The sequence below is a fragment of the Cuculus canorus genome, chromosome 1, assembly GCF_017976375.1.
Source record: "Cuculus canorus isolate bCucCan1 chromosome 1, bCucCan1.pri, whole genome shotgun sequence".
In the NCBI taxonomy this organism is placed as follows: Eukaryota; Metazoa; Chordata; class Aves; order Cuculiformes; family Cuculidae; genus Cuculus; species Cuculus canorus.
In genome coordinates this window covers 143,770,417-143,791,420 of record NC_071401.1, presented here as the reverse complement: position 1 = coordinate 143,791,420, position 21,004 = coordinate 143,770,417, and the positions used below count along the sequence as shown (strand labels likewise).

At 45.5% G+C, this 21,004-nt stretch overlaps 1 protein-coding gene across 5 annotated transcripts in view; it reads left to right on the top strand.

Moving 5' to 3' along the window:
- The window catches only part of IQSEC3 (IQ motif and Sec7 domain ArfGEF 3), a 108,470-nt gene that overhangs the window by 71,211 nt on the left and 16,255 nt on the right, over window positions 1-21,004 (top strand). For all 5 annotated transcript variants that reach the window (XM_054055405.1, XM_054055414.1, XM_054055397.1 and 2 more), the window contains 4 exons: window positions 1,981-3,074; window positions 7,737-7,898; window positions 18,361-18,483; window positions 19,140-19,306. In XM_054055405.1, coding sequence (XP_053911380.1) covers window positions 1,981-3,074; window positions 7,737-7,898; window positions 18,361-18,483; window positions 19,140-19,306 — 1,546 coding nt within the window. The remainder of the gene's footprint in view (window positions 1-1,980; window positions 3,075-7,736; window positions 7,899-18,360; window positions 18,484-19,139; window positions 19,307-21,004) is intronic.

Here is a 21,004-nt window from a genome sequence, read left to right as displayed (position 1 = left end):
TGCCAACTGCCTCTACAGCTGCAGTGGCCAACCCATGGCTAAGGAAATTGCTAGTACTTCTCAGTGCTGGGCTTTGATGCTTGCTTTGGACAGATGTGAATTTAAGGGCAAGGCACACAGAAAACACTAGCCTACCTTACGTTTGAGCACAAGGCAAAAGGTCTCTGCTTTATTTACAGTGAGGTATATATGATAGGATGTGTCCCTCCTTTCTTTACTTCCAGAAATGGCAGCCTTCCATCCAGCGCAGTAGGATCTCTAGACCTGTTGCTGCCTGAGGTGATGGGCTGCCAGTGAGCAAGGACTTCTGTACTTACTCCAGCTGCCAGGATACCAGTGCAAGGGCTGAATGGCTGAGGTCGTGTTGTTCCTCTCTCTCTGTCATCTCGCAAGGTCATATCATCTTCCCCTACTTCCAGAATTAGCATTGGAAAGATGCTGGAGGTGATTTACACTTCTCACGGCTGTTATTCCAGGCCTTCGCTTGTACCTAGATGATGCTCATAGTTTTATCTGCAACTTTCCTAGTGTTACCAAAAAAAGAAAAGAAAAAGGAAGCAGATGACATGACTGGGAACTGAAACTCATGCCTCAGTCTCACTTTGACTACAAAACCAGTTTGCACTTAAGCTCAGATCTTCTATTAGCTCAGTCCTTCATACTGTGAGTACTGGTCCAGCAAGGTACAGTGAGGAGCAGGTGGTATCTGTCTGGGGATAAAGAGATAGACAGTAAAACTCTTTCTTTGCATGTCCTCATATTCACCACATGAACGATGTAGCGAATCCTTTGTTAATTCAGGACTGATTTTAGCAGCACTCTCAGTCCTGCACTTCACCTTTTTTGGCTTTTCCACATGTTCATATACATATATAAACGCTACAGTCTGCACCTGCGCTCTGCCCTGTAAAGTGCCAACAATGTAGAGTTTAGCTCATAGTTCAGCCAAAACCTCAGTGAAGGTAATTTGAGTTCATCCCTGTTTTTTCTTCAATCCCATCATTTGCCATCATCTTCACATTGTCCCCCTTGTCCTCCATCAGTTGCTCACTGGAATCAAGTCACCTCCTGCAGCATGTTAGTGAAGGCACAGCTGCAGAGGAGGAGTGAGGAAATTACCAGGAAGTATAAATACTGGAGTATGGAAAAGAAATTACCACAGATTATTTGCTGAAGCCTGTTGAGATGCTAGTTAACTGTATGTATATGTATTTACACGTGTATTTCTTGTTACCATCAGAAAGGAGTGAATCTTCCTTCTACTTGTTTAGCATTTAAAATCAGAATTTTTTTACCTTTCAAAACTGAGAGTCTTTCTTTTCTTGGGTAGTTTTCATTGCACTGCTTGCTGTCACCTGAAAAACTCAGATATCAGGAAGGAAGACACTCTGGGATTCAGAGTGCTTTTTAAAAGACACTCGATGAATCCAGCCTCCACTAACTTCTGTGGAAGCTAACGTTTCTCTCTAGCTCCTATGATCAAGCCAGCATTTTCTGCATTTAAAAATTAACATTTCTTTCCTTTTTCTGAATGATATCTCGTTTCCCTGAGAGTATTTCCTGAGGCAGCTGAGGAGAGGAGGAGCAAGGGATGATGCTTGACATCACCAGAGCGCTGCTAAGCACGAAGACACAATGCCGGAACACTGTATTTGGAGAGATGAGCTTACCCTAGTGGCCATCAGAAGTGGGTCTGCAAGGGAAGGGCACTTCCAGGCTCCATCTTGTATGGGTGGCGCTCTAGTAAGAGGTGTGATTACGCTACAGTTGCTCACAATATTGGTGCTTTAGCCAGCCATTCCCAAAGAGGGGGGACATTCTGTTGAAATCAGGGGCATGTCAGTGCACGAAAAAACTAATTCAATATTAGAAGTTCCTCCGACAGTGATTACAGATTAATAAGTGTAGGAAGTGGCACAACAGAAAGCCATCAGAAGTCAATTAACGAAAAATAACCTCTCTTGATTGTATGTCTTACAGATCGAAATGCTAGAGCACAAATATGGAGGTCATTTGGTATCTCGCAGGGCAGCCTGCACCATCCAGACTGCTTTCCGGCAGTACCAGCTCAGCAAGAACTTTGAGAAGATCCGCAACTCACTGCTGGAGAGCCGTATGCCCCGCCGCATTTCACTGAGGAAGGTCCGGGTCCAGAACTCAGAGAGCTTCTCCGCTGAGAAAGCCCTAGTGGAGGGGTACAACTTTGTGGGCATCCCATTGGTGAGGTCCCCGTCTTTGCCAGCCACCATCAGTGGAGCACTGACTGAACTGGAGGACTCCTTCACAGAACAAGTTCAGTCCCTGGCCAAGTCTATTGATGATGCCCTTAGCACCTGGAGCCTGAAGACCATGTGCTCACTGCAAGATGGGGGCTCATACCAGATAAGGGAGACTTTCAGTGCCAGCTCAATGCAGCCAAACCAAGAATTAGAAGCTGAGCTGCAGGACAAGGAGAAGGAGGAAGGGCTCCTGCCGGATACCTTACCCAAGAGTAGCAGCACTCTCATGATGGCTTTTCGAGACGTCACAGTCCAGATTGACAACAAGAACATCTCTGTCTCATCATCTACCTCGGTGTCCATGGCAAACTGCCTCAGCAACAATGCCCAGGCTGGGCTCGCTCAAGCCACCAAGGCTGAGGAAAGCCCAGGAGAAGGGGAGGGAGAAGCCAGTGAACCACCGGCTGCCCCAGAGAGCTTACCTGAATCCAGAGCTGCCCAGAATAGCCACACTTTCACCGAGGTGAATGTCAGTACTAATGGCACAGAAGACAGCAGTGCTGAGCCAGAGCAGATGGCAGTGCAGAAGCTCCAGTTTGATGCTACCAATGAGACGGGGCAAAGTAAAGGCTCTGAGTCTGAGAATGCAGACAACTCAGAGCAGCTGAGCAGCAGCAGCACCTCCACTTCAGCCAAGTCAGCTTCTGAGGTGTCCTCAAAAGAAGCACTGCAGGCCATGATCCTCAGCCTCCCACGGTACCACTGCGAGAACCCAGCTAGCTGCAAGTCCCCCACACTTTCCACAGACACCATGAGGAAACGCCTTTACCGCATTGGACTGAACCTCTTTAATATGTAAGTGAATCTTCCTCTTTCATGTTTCCCAACCTATTTCATGCCACACTGGAACACGTGATGGCAGACTCCTGGTCTTGATCCATTTCTGGAGAATTTCTTTAGTATTCAAGGGCATGACCATCTGGGTATGCAATGCAGACCACAGGCTGGTTGCTCAGAAGCTTTTTCCCTGAAATCTCCCAAGTGCTGTCCTGATCTTCTGCCCAACAGAGAAACAAGCTCAGCGCCCCATGGGTAGTACCCACGTTCTGCTAAATTTTGAACCTTCAGTCCCAGTAGCTGTCCATTTGGCATCCACCAGCTGAGCTTAGGATCTAGGCTCCTGCTCTACTCTGTTGCAAAGGAACAAGTGTAGCTGGGGATGTAAACCCAGACCTGGTTGCTTAACATGGGGCATTTCCAAATAAAGACAGAGAGGGGAGGAAAAGACAGACTTTTCCAAAGAGACAGAGGTAGAGCTGAGCTCAGCTAGCCCAGTATGAGTCCTTTGGCTGTCATTTTCCTTCTGGTATTTGACTATATTTTCACCTGACAGACCAGGTTTAGCCGTCTCAGTGTCTCAGACATCTGAGTCTGATATCCTATGAAAGGGCTGTAGGTGTGAAAGCAAAAGCAGAGCAGCTCGGAGATTACCGTCAGAAAAGGTTAACTTGAGGGGTCACAAATAGTCTATTTTGGATTGGCAGTAAGCAGCTGAACTCCTATAAGGAGCTTTAGATCTGCTCGTTGCCTTTCAATGAGACTTTTCTCATCTAAGAAAGCCATAAGAAATACTGCCTTTTGCTCCATCATCACACTCTTATCTTTCCATTTTAGTCCCCTAATGAAAACACTAGGGATGGCAACTAAGCACCACACAGCTGCATACTCAATTGCCCTTGGTGAGATGGGGGAGAGAGTCGGAAGGGTGAAAATGAGAAAATTCTTGGGTTGAGATAAAGGACAATTCAATAAGCAAAGCAAAAGCCATGCACGCAAGCAAAGTAAAGTAACTAATTCATTCCCTGCTTCCCATTGACAGGCAGGTGTTAAGCCACCCCCAGGAAAGCAGGGTTCCATCACACACAATTACTTGGGAAGACAAACACCATTGCTCCAAACACCTCCTCTCATTCTTTTTCTCCCACCTTTATATGCTGAGCATGACATCTTATGGTATGGAACATCCCTTTTATCAGTTGTGGTCAGCTGTCCCAGCTGTGTCCCCTCCCAACTTTTTGTGCACCCCCAGCCTACTCGCTGGTAGGGTGATGTGAGAAGCAGAAAAGGCCTTGACTCTGTGTGAGAACTGTTCATCAGTAACTAAAATTTCCCTGCGTTATCAATTCTGTTTCCAGCACAAATCCAAAAGACAGCCCCATACTAGCTACTACGAAGAAAATTAACTCTATACCAGTCAAAACCAGCACAGTCTTTATCAAAGTCAGGCCGAGGGTACATACAGATTTGCATGATGAACACAAGCAGGCTGGAATGAGACAAGGTAGGCACCACACACAGGTGGGGGTTGGTTATGATAGAGGGAGTTCCAGGTCCATACACATGCTCCTGTGTTTCTGCTGGGATAGGTGTACCTCTGGAGGGGAATGTGGGGCCCATGTCTCTGCTATTAAGTGTTTCAATATTCTCAGCCATGCTCGGCAGGAGTCCCTTCACCCAATGTGTTTTCCTTTGGTTCCTGCACTGTTGACATGAGCACTGATGTGAAGATAAAGCATGAGTGAAAATGCTTTTCCCCAGCCTCTTTTCCTCTCCCAATCTGTCTGGCACACATTCATGTGACAGAGGGGAAGCAGTTCTGCCGTCCTTCTTCATTTAGTGACCTGGGTTCACTGCATTTTGCAGGTCCCTGTGGGATAGAATACTTACTGCGGAGCTCTGAAACACAACTTCCTAATCAGGCCCCCCCTGCTCCCTTGGAACTATCTGCTGAAATAATATGCGCTAAGCTGTAAGGCTCAATTTTCTTGACAAAATGTTGGAGGACACGGAGGGACGAAAGCGACCTGTTGGCTGTGGGGAGTGAACCTCCATCCAAAGGGGCAGGGAAGGCCATTCAGCTTTCTGCAATTATTTCGTGTTGGTTTCCCTGCCAACTTCTAGTAAGCAGCCAGTTTACCATTGTAGGGTTTGCAGTGTGGGCACCAACCATAGGGCATGGAGCTGAGGCTGCGCATGCCTGTATGCACATCCTTTTTGTTGACTGCTTACCTGGACCAAGAGCTGAAAGCGGCGTCTACCATAGTCTATTTGGCCTTACGTTGTGTTTTCAGCAAGCAGCACTCTGGCTTGGAGCGGGCCTCTGGGAGCACACCGATGCTGTGCTGCTGTGGCACTTTCCCCATTGCCACTCCACAGTGAGGGGGTGGAATCCCTGGAACAGAGAGAGCTTCATTATGCAGCACTGCTGTAATAACTCAGTGTGTGGGCAGCTGGCTGCGTGGGCAGAGGGAAAGCCAGCAGGACGTGAGGAATCCCGCAGCATTTGCTGGCTGTGCCTAACGCCCCTGCAACACTAAAGAAAATAGCAGAGACCAGGCTCAGGAGAGATGGAAGTGGAGTTGTCTGCTGCACATCTGGGTAAAAGCTGCACTCTGCACTACATGGGATACATCTGCAGGTGTTCGGTGCCAGAGATGCTGTATATTAGGATTTTGTGGGGAACTAATTGAATCCAGAGCAAAACTGATGAAAGGCTGCTGTTAGTGGAAGGATAGGGTGTGCATGTATATTTGAGTGATGGTCAAGGCAGTGCAGGAGGGCTGTCACAGCAGGACCTTTTTGTCCTACACCCTCCTGCATTGTGTGTGCCATCTCTACTGAAATTTGCACATCCATGTGAGTGTGTGAGCTGCATTCTTCTGATCACATTCAACTCCCAGCTCTTCTGGAGTGAGTCCAAATTTAGTCCAGTGGCTTTGGAGTCACACCAGTGTAACTCAGATCATTTTCATGCTGTGAACATGAACATGTGAACAAGCGAACACCATACTGTCCCTTGTCAAATACCAAAGTGTGCAGGTGGAGGTGCATTTTATGAATCTCCGTTGTTCAGCTTGACTTTACCGCTGACCATATCACCTTTGCCTTTAGCGGAGAACTTTGCCTGTGCAAAGCAGGAGATCTGTGGGATAATCCAGAAGATACACTGTTGGATTTCATCAAGAAGGCTTGTGGTTTTCAATATCAGATCTTGCACCTCTTCTGTTTATAAATTTAATGTGCTGACTTGTTCTCGCAGCCACGCTCCCTGGGGATGTCACATTGCCCAGGATATTTTATTTGTGACATTACAGAGTAAACAGAACTATTTCAAACTCGTTTACTTTTTATATACCCATAAGGCCCCTGCAAGGAGCAAGGCATTCTCCTGAATGCTGATCCTCTTAAAGTTAGACATATGTTGCTCACCCACATTGTTCACCACCTGACAGTGTCACAGTCAATGCCTGTGCGTATCATGCATTCATGTGCTCTGAGATCTCATGCTATCCTCTCATGCTACGTGTAGGACATAGACACACACAAACGTGTGTGCTTCCTGAGACACGCACTACCCCCCAGTAGTTGTGTATGTGGGCACAGACACTGGCACACTAACAAGGAGAAAATCACTCCCACAACCAGGCAGCCAGGCCCACTCAGCACCAGGACTGTTCTCAGAGAGGCACTCACAGCCACAGAGGGAGAAAAACCCTCTGTCTGGGAGCTGCAGGCAGCTCTCCCCCAGCTCTGAAAAGGCATTCTCCAGGTGCATGCTCTCATCCACCCACACATGAAGATTTCTGCCTGAGGGGGTAAATCAGTATAGAGAAGGGAAGAACAACACAGCTAAAGGCGGGGGAGGTGAAGGAAGAGAAAAGCAAATCTGAATATGACATTTCTGTTCAGGCAGCCGGCACTGGGCTCAAGTGAGGGAGGTAGAAAGTGGCACTCAACACTAAGCACTGAAAATGTATGGGAAAGGGATATTTTTTTTTTTTTTTACAGAGAAAGTGCCCACCTTTGGTTATCCCCCTTTGTGTTTTGAGCCTCATTTGCCTGTAGACCATGTCAGCAATGTCTCTCAAGTCTCTTCACAATCACATTCTTCCCTTTGCCTTTGTCTGCCCAACAGGAGGTGCAACCCCAGCTCCCCTAAACCAAAGGGTCACATGCCCATCTCTCACTCCTGGTCCTTGGGGACAGCTTTCTGTGAGCTGTGTTTCAACGAGCTGAGCATAGTGATATTTCCTGTGCTGTCTGTATGGGACACAGCATTTAATCACACCCTCACAGGGACCCTAAACAAACCAGGCTGGGGCAAAAGGATACAAAAGCCTTTGACTCTGGAGCGGAGGGATGGTAGAAGAATCACTGATGAAGTTGATATAGTGCAGCAGAATCCTTTAGTAGCAACAGGATGGCACTCATGACAGCAGGTGCTACAAGTGATGCAGTAGGTCCCATGACATCTGTTTGTCCTCAGCAGCAGCTGAGGGGCACTCTCCTAGATCACTTTTCCCTGTCCCCATCAGTCCTGTCCTGCCACACACATGAACTCATAGGAGCCCATGCACATACTGAGGGCTGCCTTCCTGTGAGCCATGAGGTGAGCCAGACGCAATAACACCTCAAAAAATCATGCAAACTCACCATGTATCTGTCTTTCCCTTTCAGAAACCCAGACAAAGGGATCCAGTTCCTGATCTCCCGAGGCTTCATCCCGGACACCCCCATTGGGGTGGCACACTTCTTGCTCCAGCGGAAAGGCCTCAGCCGCCAGATGATTGGGGAGTTCCTGGGCAACAGCAAGAAGCAGTTCAACAGGGATGTCCTGGAGTAAGTGTGGAAAACTCTTCCCTTCTTCCCTGCCCTGTAAAGAAGTTGCCAGCCCACTCTCCGCACTCCTCCATCCCCACTCTGCAGGAACTCCACCATTTCCACTCCCTATCTGCCACCTCTCAATGCGTGTCCCAACAATGTATTTCCCTCCCTTAATATTAGTTGCCCTTTCATTTCAGTGCCTCCTCAGAGCGCCTGTGATCATCCAGCAGGACCTCAGCACCACTGGGAGAGATGCTGGGAGTTTTTGTGGCTGGGAAACTCTATAACTGGGTTCTCACTCCACGGAGACAAAGAACTTCTGATGCTTTCTGGGAGATGCTAAGAGAGGTAGAAGGGGAAAAATACCTGCTCCTTGCTGTGAGACCAGCAGGGAGCAGCGAATTCTGGCTCTATACCTGGTTCTCTTTCTGTCCAGTTTTGAGATGGGTGGCCTTTTCAGTTTGTCCTGAACTACACTACAGGGAGGAGGGTCAGAAGTGTCAGGAAGAAAAGCATCTTGCCTGTTCTAAGTATTGTCCAAGGTGGCAGGCTTTCTTGCAAAGATAAGCCTGGGGAACTGAGATGACCATTGATTTCCTGCTTGGTCCTGATCTACTTCAGATGAGGGAAAAGGAGAAAGCAGAGCAGGGGACATCAGGAACAGGGGATACCACCTCTCCCATCCTAAGAACTACTACAGTGAAAGCAGGGCAAGTTTGCACCATAGTGTGAATGTGAGGGCTGCCATGGAGAGTGATGTGATGTGTGTAGTCAGGGGGCAACAAGCTCATTCAGAGACCCATTTCAAGGGATGACCAGCACTCAGCTGGGTCTTCATTTTTTTAGGCAGAAGCATATTCCTTAGTGAGAGTTGCCTTTCCATTGGGCAGGAAGTCCTTTGCTCTGGATCCTTTATCATATTTTCCCATTCTCCAAAATGTTCTCTATCTTCCTTGAATTTTGCAGTCATTTCTTTCGAACCAAGCCAAACAGAAAACCTGAATCCAATACACATACCACTTCTACTCCAGGGAAAGCCTGGAGGATAGGATATCAAGAGGCAAATCTGAGCCCAAATTTCAAAATTCATTCGTGCGGCAATTGCTGCTGCTTATTGTTGCAGGTACCTAACCCTTGGTCCAGCTCTTTTCTTAATGTACTCTATAGGCATTGATTTGGCCAGCAACAAGACAATACATGTTCTCTCCAGTCTCTTTACACTAAGAGCTACAATTAAAGGTAATTGCCTCTTTTTTCTCCAGCAAGCAATGTGTGGGCTGCTTCTCCCGACAGATACTCTGATGAAGTCCAAAGCCAGCCTCTGCTCAGACACGGAAATATTGCAGTAGCAATAGGCTGGCATTTCCTTGTATTCCTAAATTTGGCATTATCCCATTATTATGATCCTGTTGTTTTGCCTCACATGTGACTACAAACTCTGTGTCAGCAGCTCTTGGGAACATTCCTTGTTGCAAAGCTTGGTGTCTACCTCCCACCCTCAGTGCTCAGGAGCTACTATGTTGTGGTTGCCTGTCATGTCTCTACATGTTGCAGAAGGGCCGTTAAAGCCAGGTAGCCTTACTGGTCATGCTCATTACTCTCAGTTTCCACTGCACCTCTCAATGTAGCAATCTACATGTTTGACAGAAGAGTGACCCTGCCATCTACTTACTGATGTAGAAAGCAGGACTCTAAGATGGGAACTGAGCTGCTGAGGCTGTGTGTACATGGGAATATCATGGACATGGACTATGTGTACATGGGCATGTATCAAGCAACTGAGTTTGAATTCAGGGTTCAAACCTGGGTCTCATCTCTCCAGGCAATGTATGATGTTCCTGCACTAGCAATCTGTGCTGCTATTCCCTCTTCACAATAAATTGCTGATTCATCTTCCTTAAAGGCAAAGATAAAAGTAGACCTAAAATACACACAAAATGTTCTTTAACGGGATGGAAAAAACACACACATTTAGCTGGTTGTAGCTGTGTTATCTGCAGGTACTTTGACTCTCTTCGCATGTCAGGTCTGAGCTTGGGGATAGCAATGGTTGGTGGTTTTTTGCAAGAAAATTTCCATCATCTGCTTGTGAGAGCTGGCTGGGCAATGGCTACACACCCAGTGGTGTGACATGCATGGAAATGAGGCATTTCCAAGAGAAATTCTGGCCCAGGATTATTGTCCTGGATATTTTTCCCGTCCATGCTGCAGGAAGAAGAGGGCTGGCAGTACAGTAAACTGTGTTGGCATTTCCAGTAGCTCAAGGGCTAACCACAACTTCTGAGCTGTTTGTGTGGGAGCAAAAGAGAGCTCAAAAACCTTTTGACATTTTAGGACTGTTTAAGATCTAGTCTGGTTCTCATTGCCCATCCAACTCCAATCAAACTAGCTGAGGAAAACTGGCACAAGTTGGGAGAACTGACTTTGCAAGAGCTGTCTTTTAGTCTCCACATCCACCCACACTTAGCAAGCTAATGTTAGGGTATATAGTATTCCCTGGAGAGCAAATAGCATACAGGATAACTCCTACAGTAGCTTCTGCACAATGTGCCCCATGCCACAGTCATTTTTGTGGCCCAAGTGGGCAGAAGAAGAACCAGCACTGCTAGCCCTGGCATGCTCAAATGCCCAGGCAAGGTGGCCTTGAGCAGGCAGTAGCCGTAGGACAGGCTCTGACCACCTGCAATGAGCAAGCCTGCATGCAGAGCGAGATGTCTCTGACCTTTCACATCTCAGACCTGGCCCTGGAGCCTTCCTGGCCCACCATCTCCCTCCCGAAAGCACTTTTAATTATTGATGCCACTTGCTGTGTTAGTTTAGCTTTCGCTCGATGTGAAAACTTGTGTTAGAATTGTGTACTGTAAGCATTGTTTCTATTGCAACCAGGCTGAATTAACCCAACTGCATGAATAAATAATAGGACAGCTTTTAAAACATCTGCAGAAAGTGTCAGCCTCCCTTGTGTATTTGGAGGAAGGGCAGAGCTGCCTAGGTTACAAACTCCAGACTCAGCTGTAAGTTCAGGCATAAGTCTATACTCTGCAAACTTCTCTTGGCTTCCATAGGTATTGAAGCTGTCCTGGCTGACAAATAAGCCAACCACTGCCTGCTCCTGGAGACAGGCAAAAGCTCAGGAGTCCACAGTGACATTTGGCACTGTGAAGATGATCCTTCTTTCCCGACAGCCTAGTAAATGAAAAACTCGCTTACTTGGCTTCTATTTGGGTGCTGCTCTAACTCCTTCAGTTGGGGTGCTCTCACTACATCTCCTTGAGCTGCTCTAACTGCAAGCTCCTTCTTTGCCATGCAAGGCTTTATACACCCCTATCGCCTCATTAGCCACGACCCTGGTGTTTGGCCACTTCTCAGGATCTCACAGCTGCAGCAATTAAGTCCAACTCGGCTGGCCTACCATTATCTCTTATCTAGCCTACAATTTCTCTGTTTACAACAAGTTCTCAAAGTAACTCTCTTGCCTACAAAGTGCCATGCTGGTTTAAAACCCTCCTATGTACATGGGCAGGAGGGTGGGTGAGGGCAAGTGCAATATAAGGTTTGAGCCCTTTGGTATTTTGCCTTCCCACACCTGCGTACTCAGTGCCTAGATGCCCTGAAATTATATTCTCCCTTCCATCTTCCTGCTCTATCTTTCAACCTTAAACCAATGTTCTTGGAGCCCACAAAAGTTGTTAGGATAACTCACAAGTAATTATACACGCTAGCCAGAAGAAAAGGGAGAGAGAAGGTGATTTTCACCAGTATCTGACTATAACTGGCACACATCCTTTGAAAACACTGAACTGCTAAATCTTGTCTGTTTAGGGAGATACACTGTGTAATTTTCTCTTGTAGAAAAGGCTTCAATCTTTAAAAGTAGGATTTATCTCATCTGTTCTTAGCCACTACCAAGTTTAGTGCCTGCTATCAATTTATGAATTCCTTTAGTCAATGGAGAGACACAGGTCCCTCAAGAGTGTTGTTTTTCTCAATGTGCTAGTTTAGGCTGGAGTCTAGCTTTTAGGTGTTTTATGTTGCAGGGGATAAATCCAATCTCTAACCAAATTTGAGCATCCCACAACAACAACCACTTACTATGACCCAGCATCCTGCAGTAAGATCCAGCCTCTTCTCCTGGGAATCTGCTTCCACAACCTGTACTGCAGCCAGCTGAGAGGAGTCACTGAGGACCTACACCAGGGCTTCAATGTCTACTGGTCCAGAGAATACAGCTGTAGAGAGTAGCCTGTGCCATGAAAGCACTGATCTGGTGGTACTTGAGCTTTTTTTATCAAATCTACCTGGCAAGTACTGCAGAAAAAGTCAAGCCTGAGGCATTAATGCATATTTTTAATAGGAGTTACATCATCATTCTTTCATCCTTTCATCATTCCTTTCTTTTGTATTATATGCTCAGATGTATTGTTTAATTCCTTTTGTGCACTCTTTATTCTGTTATTATCTGTTGCTTTTGTTGTCCTTAATTTATACTTCCCTTCACTTTAGTTCATTCTTCCCCTCCACCTGTTTCTAACTCAGGAATTGCTTCTATTTATAGTCCATTCATGAATAAGATAATGTGAGTGATGCCATGATGGAGTTGGCTGTGCTGCTGGTACTGGAGGGTTTGTGTTCAGGTCATGGGACTTGGAAATGGAGAAGTGGCTGTCCTGGTGCATTTGCTGTGAGAGTAGAAAGAGGCAGGGATTCAAGCAGAGGAGATACTGTGCTGAGTTGGGGGTTAGCTGGTGTTAGACTGTAAGTTGCTGTTACACACGCTCTTCTCTGGGTGAGTAGCTCTCCTGTCTATCAAGCGTGTATTGTCTTCTCTTTCTTTCATGGGAAGTCAGGAAGAGAAAAGATGCTCTTAGGAGTGTAAGTGCAGAGCTGGGAGCCCAGCAAAGAGACTATCTGAAAGAAGTGTTAGATTCCTCTTGGACTGGCAGAGTGAACTTGACAGCTTAGCCCAAACTGGTCTCCCTTCCCCTTCATACAGAGGACATTACAGAGGATCAATAGAGGACTTGTATTACAGGAGGGTTTGAGCAGCACTGTGCTGCAGCTTGTGCTGTGAAGCGATAGATAGTGATGTGATGGAAACAGGAAGAATGAGTTAGGCAGTTCTGACTTTCTGCTGCAAGAAGAGCAGAGGCACAGATCAAACTTGTGGACAAGAGCAGCTTTCCAAGGCCAGACTTGCCAAGGCCAAACGTGCAGCTTGAACCTGCGTAGATGCCCAGGGAAACAGTGGCTTCCCTTGTCCCTTACAGGGGAAGATGAAGGCTGGGAAGAACCCTCCCCTGCATGGCCAACATGTCTGGAGCACAAACAGCTCTCCACCTTGGGAGACAGCTCTGGTGCAAGGAGTGGTACGCTAGGCAATTTCTTGCTTAGGAAGAAATGGATGTCCAAGTGAGTAGCCATGTGAGCTGCCAACAGCCCTGGGAGGGCAAACAGGTGTGACTCAGCCCCAGGAAAAAAATAAAAATAAATAGCAATACATGTGGTGTATTGCCAGAAAAGGAAGACTGGTGCAGACTGCAGTCTCCATGGCAGAGACTACTGTTACACAAGGAGGCCATGCAGGTGAGGACTGGGACATACGCCCATGCCCACTGGCTCAAGGGATCAATGAATCCTGCTCACTCTTCTTTCTGTGAAACTCAGTTCAGGTGTGCAGACCAGCCTCCTCACAGGGAGCTGAGCTCATTCTGTGCCACCCACCCCTACCCTGGTTCATCTTCAGGAAGCTCATAGGATTAGAGAAGCTGAGGAGAGGGACGTTTTTTGTTAATATCTTTGTGCTTTGTGCTTTTAAACTTTCCACCTGGCTGCCTCCCCCCTTGTTGCCTCCCTGACCATGGGCTGCAGGTTCATTACAGACGCTTTTATTTGCAGCCCAGCTCCTGCTGCATTGTCACCTGAGCGGAAAAGCTGGAAAATAGGTCATTACGCTTCCTCGAGCAGATCCCAGCCCCACACGATACAGCTGCTTCCTGCCTTCACTGAACCCTTTAGCCACAAGGCTTTTTTTTGCCACACTTAGCCCTGTGCTAAATCCTTGCAGCTCTGATGCAACTGCGCCCACTCTTTTTTGGGGGGATCTGTTCCTTGCAGCCTAGGAGGCAGCATGGCTACCACAGAGGTAATTGCTGAAAGAATTTATTAAACTAGGAGCCCACCCTGTGGTCCTGTCACCTAGCAACTGGTGTGGAATTCTCTGCAGTGGCAAGATGCCTGTCTGCTAAGTGCCTCAGGACAGACCAAGCTCCCCATGTACACAGGTGGCACAAGAGTTCTCCAACTCCACCACCTTGTTTATGAGGCAAGGTGTCAGCACTTTCCGTGCTCACTTCAGCAACATGATCCAAACATCCAAAGTCATATCCCTGCAGGTACTGGGCTAAAAACATCTTTGGTTGCATTGTGAGCTCAATTCACGTGGCTTGTTGCAAGTCCATAGACGGGGAAGGAGTTGAAACAGGAGGAGCTTTTATAAGATGATTATTCTGCCTCGCTTGGTTATCCTTCAGGCCTCCTGGTGGTCTTGGAATAGGCATCTCACAGGTGTTCTGCTGTATGTGGAAAAATGAACTCAGTAGTGGCTTTGGCACATGCACGTAAACTGCTGGTTTATTCATTGGATGCAGAGAGCCATCCACTCCCAGCTCAACCTTTGTCTCTCACATTGGCAAACTCAGTTCTGAGGAGGGACACCCCTCTTATGCACAGAATTGCACTGCCTCTTACATTGCAGCTCTGGAGGCTGAGGGTATCAATGTACTTTTTGCAGACTTGCAAAGATATCTTAGGTCGGCTTCCAAGGCCTCTGCCTCTGAAAGAAAAGACCTACTTGTTCTGGTTTCACAAAGAAAGGTTGCATTTCATTTCAGGGGAGCTCTGACAGAGGCACCACAGTGCATTCAGAAAGTTAATGGGGAGTCTGATGTCAGCCAAGGCAGCAAAACTTGTAGCCTAGAAGAGGAGCAGGAATATGGCAGCCTCGTGGCACGAAGCTCTTTGGCTCTTTGAATGGACTTTGCTGTGTCAAATTCACTCGCAAAAAATATCAGACATCTATAATCCACCATTCCTTCTGTCTGTCTGGCAGCAGAGAGTAGCAGCATACCTGATGGCTCCTCTAGGAGCTATTCCTCAGGCTTTTGGTACAGGCTGTGTTAGATAAATCAAATACAATTTCAGGCTGACTTTGCTTGAGTCAAACTTTCTTCCTAACCAGTCCATTCTGCCTGATCAACTTTTCTCAGGAAGCAGGATGAAGGCACACTTCTTTGGTGTGAGACACAAGTAGAAGGAACTCCCAGAGTTCATCTTAGAATTTATGAAGTAAACCTACATCTGTCTTTCCATGAAAGAGACTCTTAAAAGAAAAGCTCAGCATAACTCATGTAGCAATGCCTGTTTGAGTTTGAAAAGAGCTCTAAACAGCTATCTTGTCGTACCTGTCCTAATAAAGGCTTGATGCTTTCTGTATCAAGGACATTGACTTTATTATTTGAGATTTCTACACAAAGAGGAGGATGTGTTAAAGCAGCCTGTGGCGGCGGGAAAAATTGATCAATGAGGGGCAGAGTGAAAGATATATAATTTAATGCTGGTAGATTGGAGTTTCTTGGGTGACCTCAGCATGTCTCACTGGTGTGTGCAAGGACTCTGCTTTCACATATCTGGAAGCAGACAATAAGAGTAAAATCACTGGGGTCGGTGCTGAGAAATATCCTGCATTGGAAAGAATTAAAAAATAACAGAAGTCCAACTGCAGCTGTTAACACAAGAACTAACCAGAGAAAATCTTTTCTTACAGTCAGAGATAAATTCCCGGAAGCAGAGTGCCTTGATGTAAACCCAAGGGACATCTGAATATGAGAAAAATCAAAATAACAAAGAAAGGGGCAGTGGAGGAAATTTTTGCTGTTGCCAGAAATTGGTTTTGAGTGTTTCTTCAATCCATCTCTTGGAGAGGAATAAAAAGATTTCATGTGAAATTTCCTATGAGAGCAGGTCCATTGATTCTCTGCCCATACTCCTCATCAGTTGTTCCTACATTTTGATTATATGGAGTTTGTGCAAGGACAGAGTCCAAGTTTCTTAGCTGAGGGTGTAACAACTCCAGCCTTAGAATATACTGAATGCTCTATGTTCAGCCAGAGCTCTTGATAAGTTATTCTGTGGGTGTCACCTCAGTTAAGCAATGATATCTCAGCTTTTGAATCAATGGAGGAATGGAGAAATGACTCTGAGCAGTCGAACCCTGTCACTCAGCCATTTGAGACATCATGCAATCAATGTTTATTCTAGCAAGGCTGCACATGGCATTGAACACAAAACACTTCCCAACAGCTTACAGCAAAGTACAGCACTGTAGAAAAGACCAAAAGACACACCTCCAGTTTATCAAAAAAAAAAAAGAAAAAAGAAGAAACTGATGACAGTGTGTCCCTTTATTAGCAGAGGTTTGTTTAGGAAAATTTCCAGATAATCCTATAAAATAGAAGGATCCAGATGAAAGTTAATCCCCTCCCCCTCTGGTTTCCCTGTACCATTCCTCACACAGTACCAGACAACCTGTCTTGTGGAAAATTTCCTCCTAACCTTAAATTTGGGGTCAGTTCATCCTTTACAATATGAGAAAGCAAACCAAACACAATACAGGGAATTCAATAAAAGGAGAAGGGAAGGAGATAAAATTAGCCTCCAAGGAATATAGAAGCAGAAAATGTGAAGTGTTTGAATTTTTAATACACTTGTAGTGTCAAGGTGGTGCTATATAGCAGAAGATTAGCAAATTAGTAACTTTACATTTAAGAAAGGCTTAAAGAAAATGGAATTTTGGCACCTGTGAATTTCTTGGTCTGTCAGATAGAATGTCAGCTCTGAGGATTTATTTATGGGAAAGAATAACAGCAGACAGGAAGGTAAATGGAACATACCAAAGCCAGTGGAGAGTAGATTATTTCAATGTCTTTCTTTGTTAAAATAACTGGTTTTCTAGACAAGGAACATGCAGAAGGTAATTCTAGACTTCAGCAAAGCATTTGATATAAGAAATTGTTAGTTGACAGTGGAAGAGAGAGAAATTAGCAGAGGAATCATAAATGGAGGAGAGAACTGGCTGATGCAGACATCAGTGCCTACATACTCTGCTGAAATGGGAAGTTGGGCCTTAGGTTATGAGCAGAGTTTTTGCAGTCTAATCTTTTGTTGAATGCTTGCAGTAATGACCTGGATACCAAAGGTAGGAATATGCTAATCAAATGTTTTGAAACCACATGGGAAAGGCCTTGTCATTTCAGATGACCAAAATATCATGCAGTAAGAAAAAGTAGAGCTAGCTTATTTGATTAAGCTTATTTGCTGTCTTACAGACAGCAAGAACTGTCGTCATAGATTTTGGAGACTAACAGAAGGACTTTTATAAGCTGAGAATACTTTAGTGGGAAACAAGAGAGATGGCATCCCTTTCTTTGAGTATCTAAAATTGACTATGAATTACCAGCGTGCAATGCATCACCATGAAAGGAAAAGTGATACCAGATGTATGAGGTGAAGGATTTACAGCAGGTAACAGGGGACCATGTTACTGAAGTATGGTAGAAATGTAAAAGATTGTGTGGAATTGGTAGGAATGTATAAAATAAATAAGATTTTGGATAGAATGAATTGTGGGCTGCTGGTGTTTGGCTACATGGGCAGAGTTTTACCTAGCCTTGATGTTACAAGGCAGCTAATGTTGCAATGTTATTTCTGTACAACAGCTTCTATTTCCTATTTTCTCTGAGCTGGCTGTGGTTTCTAAAGACATAATGAAAGTTTTTGCTGCAGTGGTTGAGTGGGAGTGAAGAGTGGTGAAGAAGGTACAGGTCACAAATGGGAATGTATGCTGGGCAGAATGGAAAGTGAGGAGAGGACAAGTGCAGGAAGAGCCCAGTGAATAGAGATAAGAGAAAGGTGGATAAGTGGGTGGTGAACAAGTGCATGTACTGAGAGGGAGGAAGGAATGGACAATGTGTGGATGATTGCCAGGTGATAAGAAAGGTGGAAACAGATGGATCTATATCTATATTGATATTGGTATAGGTGTCTAAATATCTATGTCAATATAGATGTCTAGACACCTGTCTCTGTACAGATACAGATAAATATCAATGCATATATATACACTTTCTCTGTACATGTGTATGTAAATAGTTACGCTGTATATGGTATGATACAATGTACGTATCTCATGGTATATACACACGTATATATGTGGTTAGGCACAAGAATTGCTCACCTGCTGTAGAACATAGGAGTCACTTGTCTGAAATTATCGCCTGTTTAAGGGGAGCTGTAGTGATGTCTTGGGGCTGCTCCCACAGTATTTCCCTTCAGGACTGAGCCTTGGTACTGCAGTGAAGGAGCCTGTCTTGTGTCCTCTGTGGGAGGAAGTGCTGATGAAGACTTTGTCCTCCTCCCACAGCTGCGTGGTGGACGAGATGGACTTCTCGGGCATGGAGCTGGATGAAGCACTGCGGAAATTTCAGGCCCATATACGCGTGCAGGGTGAGGCACAGAAGGTCGAGCGGCTAATTGAGGCTTTCAGGTAAGAGAGTGAACCCTATAGCCCCACTGCTGCAACCAGAGAGGTATCAGAGAGAATACTCAAGGCAGAAATGATGCAGCAGCCATGGAGTGAATGGCCAGGGAGCTTACTTCCAAAGAAAGTGATCATGGATGTGCTTCTGAATTGGAGTCGTCTGTGCCACTCCTGTGGCAGAGCCCTGTCCATGTCAGATGTTCAGTAGCATGAAGAGCGCGAAATGCTAGAGTGAGGACAGTCCTGACATTTCTGTCAGCAAGAGACTCACTGTTCATTGGTGATTGACAGGAAGAGCAGCACTGGGACTCACAGTGGTGTTTGGCTGCTGCTTTGGTGCATTCAGAGTAGTGCTTTGCCCTTAGCAAGGAAGGCTGGAGTAGATATTCCTATATCACCTGTATGTAGTGACACCAGCCTGAGTAGTCCTCTCCAGTCTCCTTTGCTCTTCTGGTTCCTGAGGACAAGAAAGCTGAAGTTTCAGTGGCCTACTTTAGCCACTAGTGAATAAATTTGCCCTCAGAGAGCAGCCAGTTCCTTATCATTTGTCTGAGAGGTTGAGTGAAAAGAGGTATTTGATCTGCTTATGATGAAGCCATTGCCACCTAGGAGCAGAGGTCTCCCATTTTCCATGTTAAATATCTGCATCCCTCCTACTGCAGCCAGAGGTACTGCATGTGTAACCCAGATGTGGTCCAGCAGTTTCACAACCCGGATACAATCTTCATCTTGGCCTTTGCAATCATCCTTCTCAATACGGACATGTACAGCCCCAACATCAAGCCTGATAGGAAGATGATGCTGGAGGACTTCATTCGAAATCTGAGAGGTGAGGGTCCTACTTTGATTTTTTTTTTTTTTTTTTTTTTTAACCTTTTTGCTGCTCTAAATTCTGCCTTGGTGAAGGCAGCAAAAACCTAGTTGAGCTGCCTCTCTTCAAGGCTGCTGCTGCTCCCTGTGAGCCAGAGATGGAAGACCCTTTGAGGTGTCTTCTAGAGTACTGGGGAAGGGGAGGATCTAAGCTTTTTCTTCTGCAGAAATCTGTCTAGTCTTCTCAGAAACCAGACATTTTCCTTGAGATATGGTTTCATCTTTTAATAGATCTCATTGCTTGGAAACAGTCCATTGTATTACATTTTCCTATTGTTCAGCTCCATCCATCTTAGACGCTGATGGGTTGTGCTAAAAAAGCCCATCCCCTTCTTGCTGCTTTGAACATATGAACACATTTTCCTTCTATTCAGGCTAAATCTTCCCCTTCTTAATTGCTTGCAATTACTGGTAGTAACTGTTGGCCTGATAGAGTTCACGCATACATTACCTCTTCACAATTTCTGATACATCAGTTCCCCAAATCAATTTTCTTCTGTTTTTCAAGGTCAGTCCTTCCCATCATGGTAATAGGTTGCTAAAAGCATTTTTTTCAGATGTGGTCACACATACTCATATATAGAGCCACTGCCTTCTTTTTTTCAGATCTGCTAATGCAGCTTAGTATTGTTTGGACTTTTTGACATCACGTCTAGACAAATTCTTGTCTAATTTCCCACCCATGTTCAGTCCTAGGTCATTCCAGGTCAGTCATCTTCCAAGTATTTCTTACAGCATATCTGCAATTCAGATGAAGCTCCCTCAATTTTTTCCAGTGTTAATCCCTGTCTAGATTTTGAACTTCTGGGGGTTCCTTTGCTTTGTTTCTTTTTTTCTGACTGCTGTTCAGAAAGTGTCTTCTCAGCCTCCCACACTTTCCCCAATTTGACATCTACTTCTGACCAATATAATGTGACACTGAGGCCCTCTTGCAAGTTATTTCCTGAGATACCTGAAATCATCCCCTTTGGTATCACAGCTGAGAGCAATAATTCAAAAGGGGTTTTTATGTTAACTTACACTTAGAGTTGCTTGAAAATCTGCCAGTTCACAATGTGTTCAGCCAATACAAGGATCACTCACCTCCAGCGTGTAGCACACCACAACTCACTAGAGCAAGTGAATGTCACCTCATTACAAACAAGGGGTTAATTCCTGACTCACGTGCAAGCCAATGCCCAGGTCAGTAGCTTCACCAGGCTGTATTTGAAAAGAGGCATGTATAGAGGCTACATTTGCAAGCAGGTAGATGAGGGAGCCAAGGCATGGCAATGCCTCTCCATTCCTTAGCAGTTCCTCTCCTGCATCACTCAGAGCAATACATCTCAGACCAGGGAGCGGGAGGGAAAGCAGAGAAAATCAATATAAAATAACTGAAGGAATTCAGTTCAGTGGAATGTCTGGATGTTTAATTTGTGGTGTTTGAAACAGGAAAGGGTGAAAGAAAACTTTTCTGCCAGGCTCTGCAAGGGTCAGACAGAAAAATTTGGAGATTTATCTAAGGAGATGTGAAAGAAAAAAGGGACAGGTCCAGAACAGAGATACCACAGAGTAACAGGAATGTGTTACTCCTAGGAGACATCACAAAAAGAAAATAGTGGAGGCCACCAAGCAAACAAGAGAGCTGATTCTTACATTGACAGGAGGAGCAGCTGGA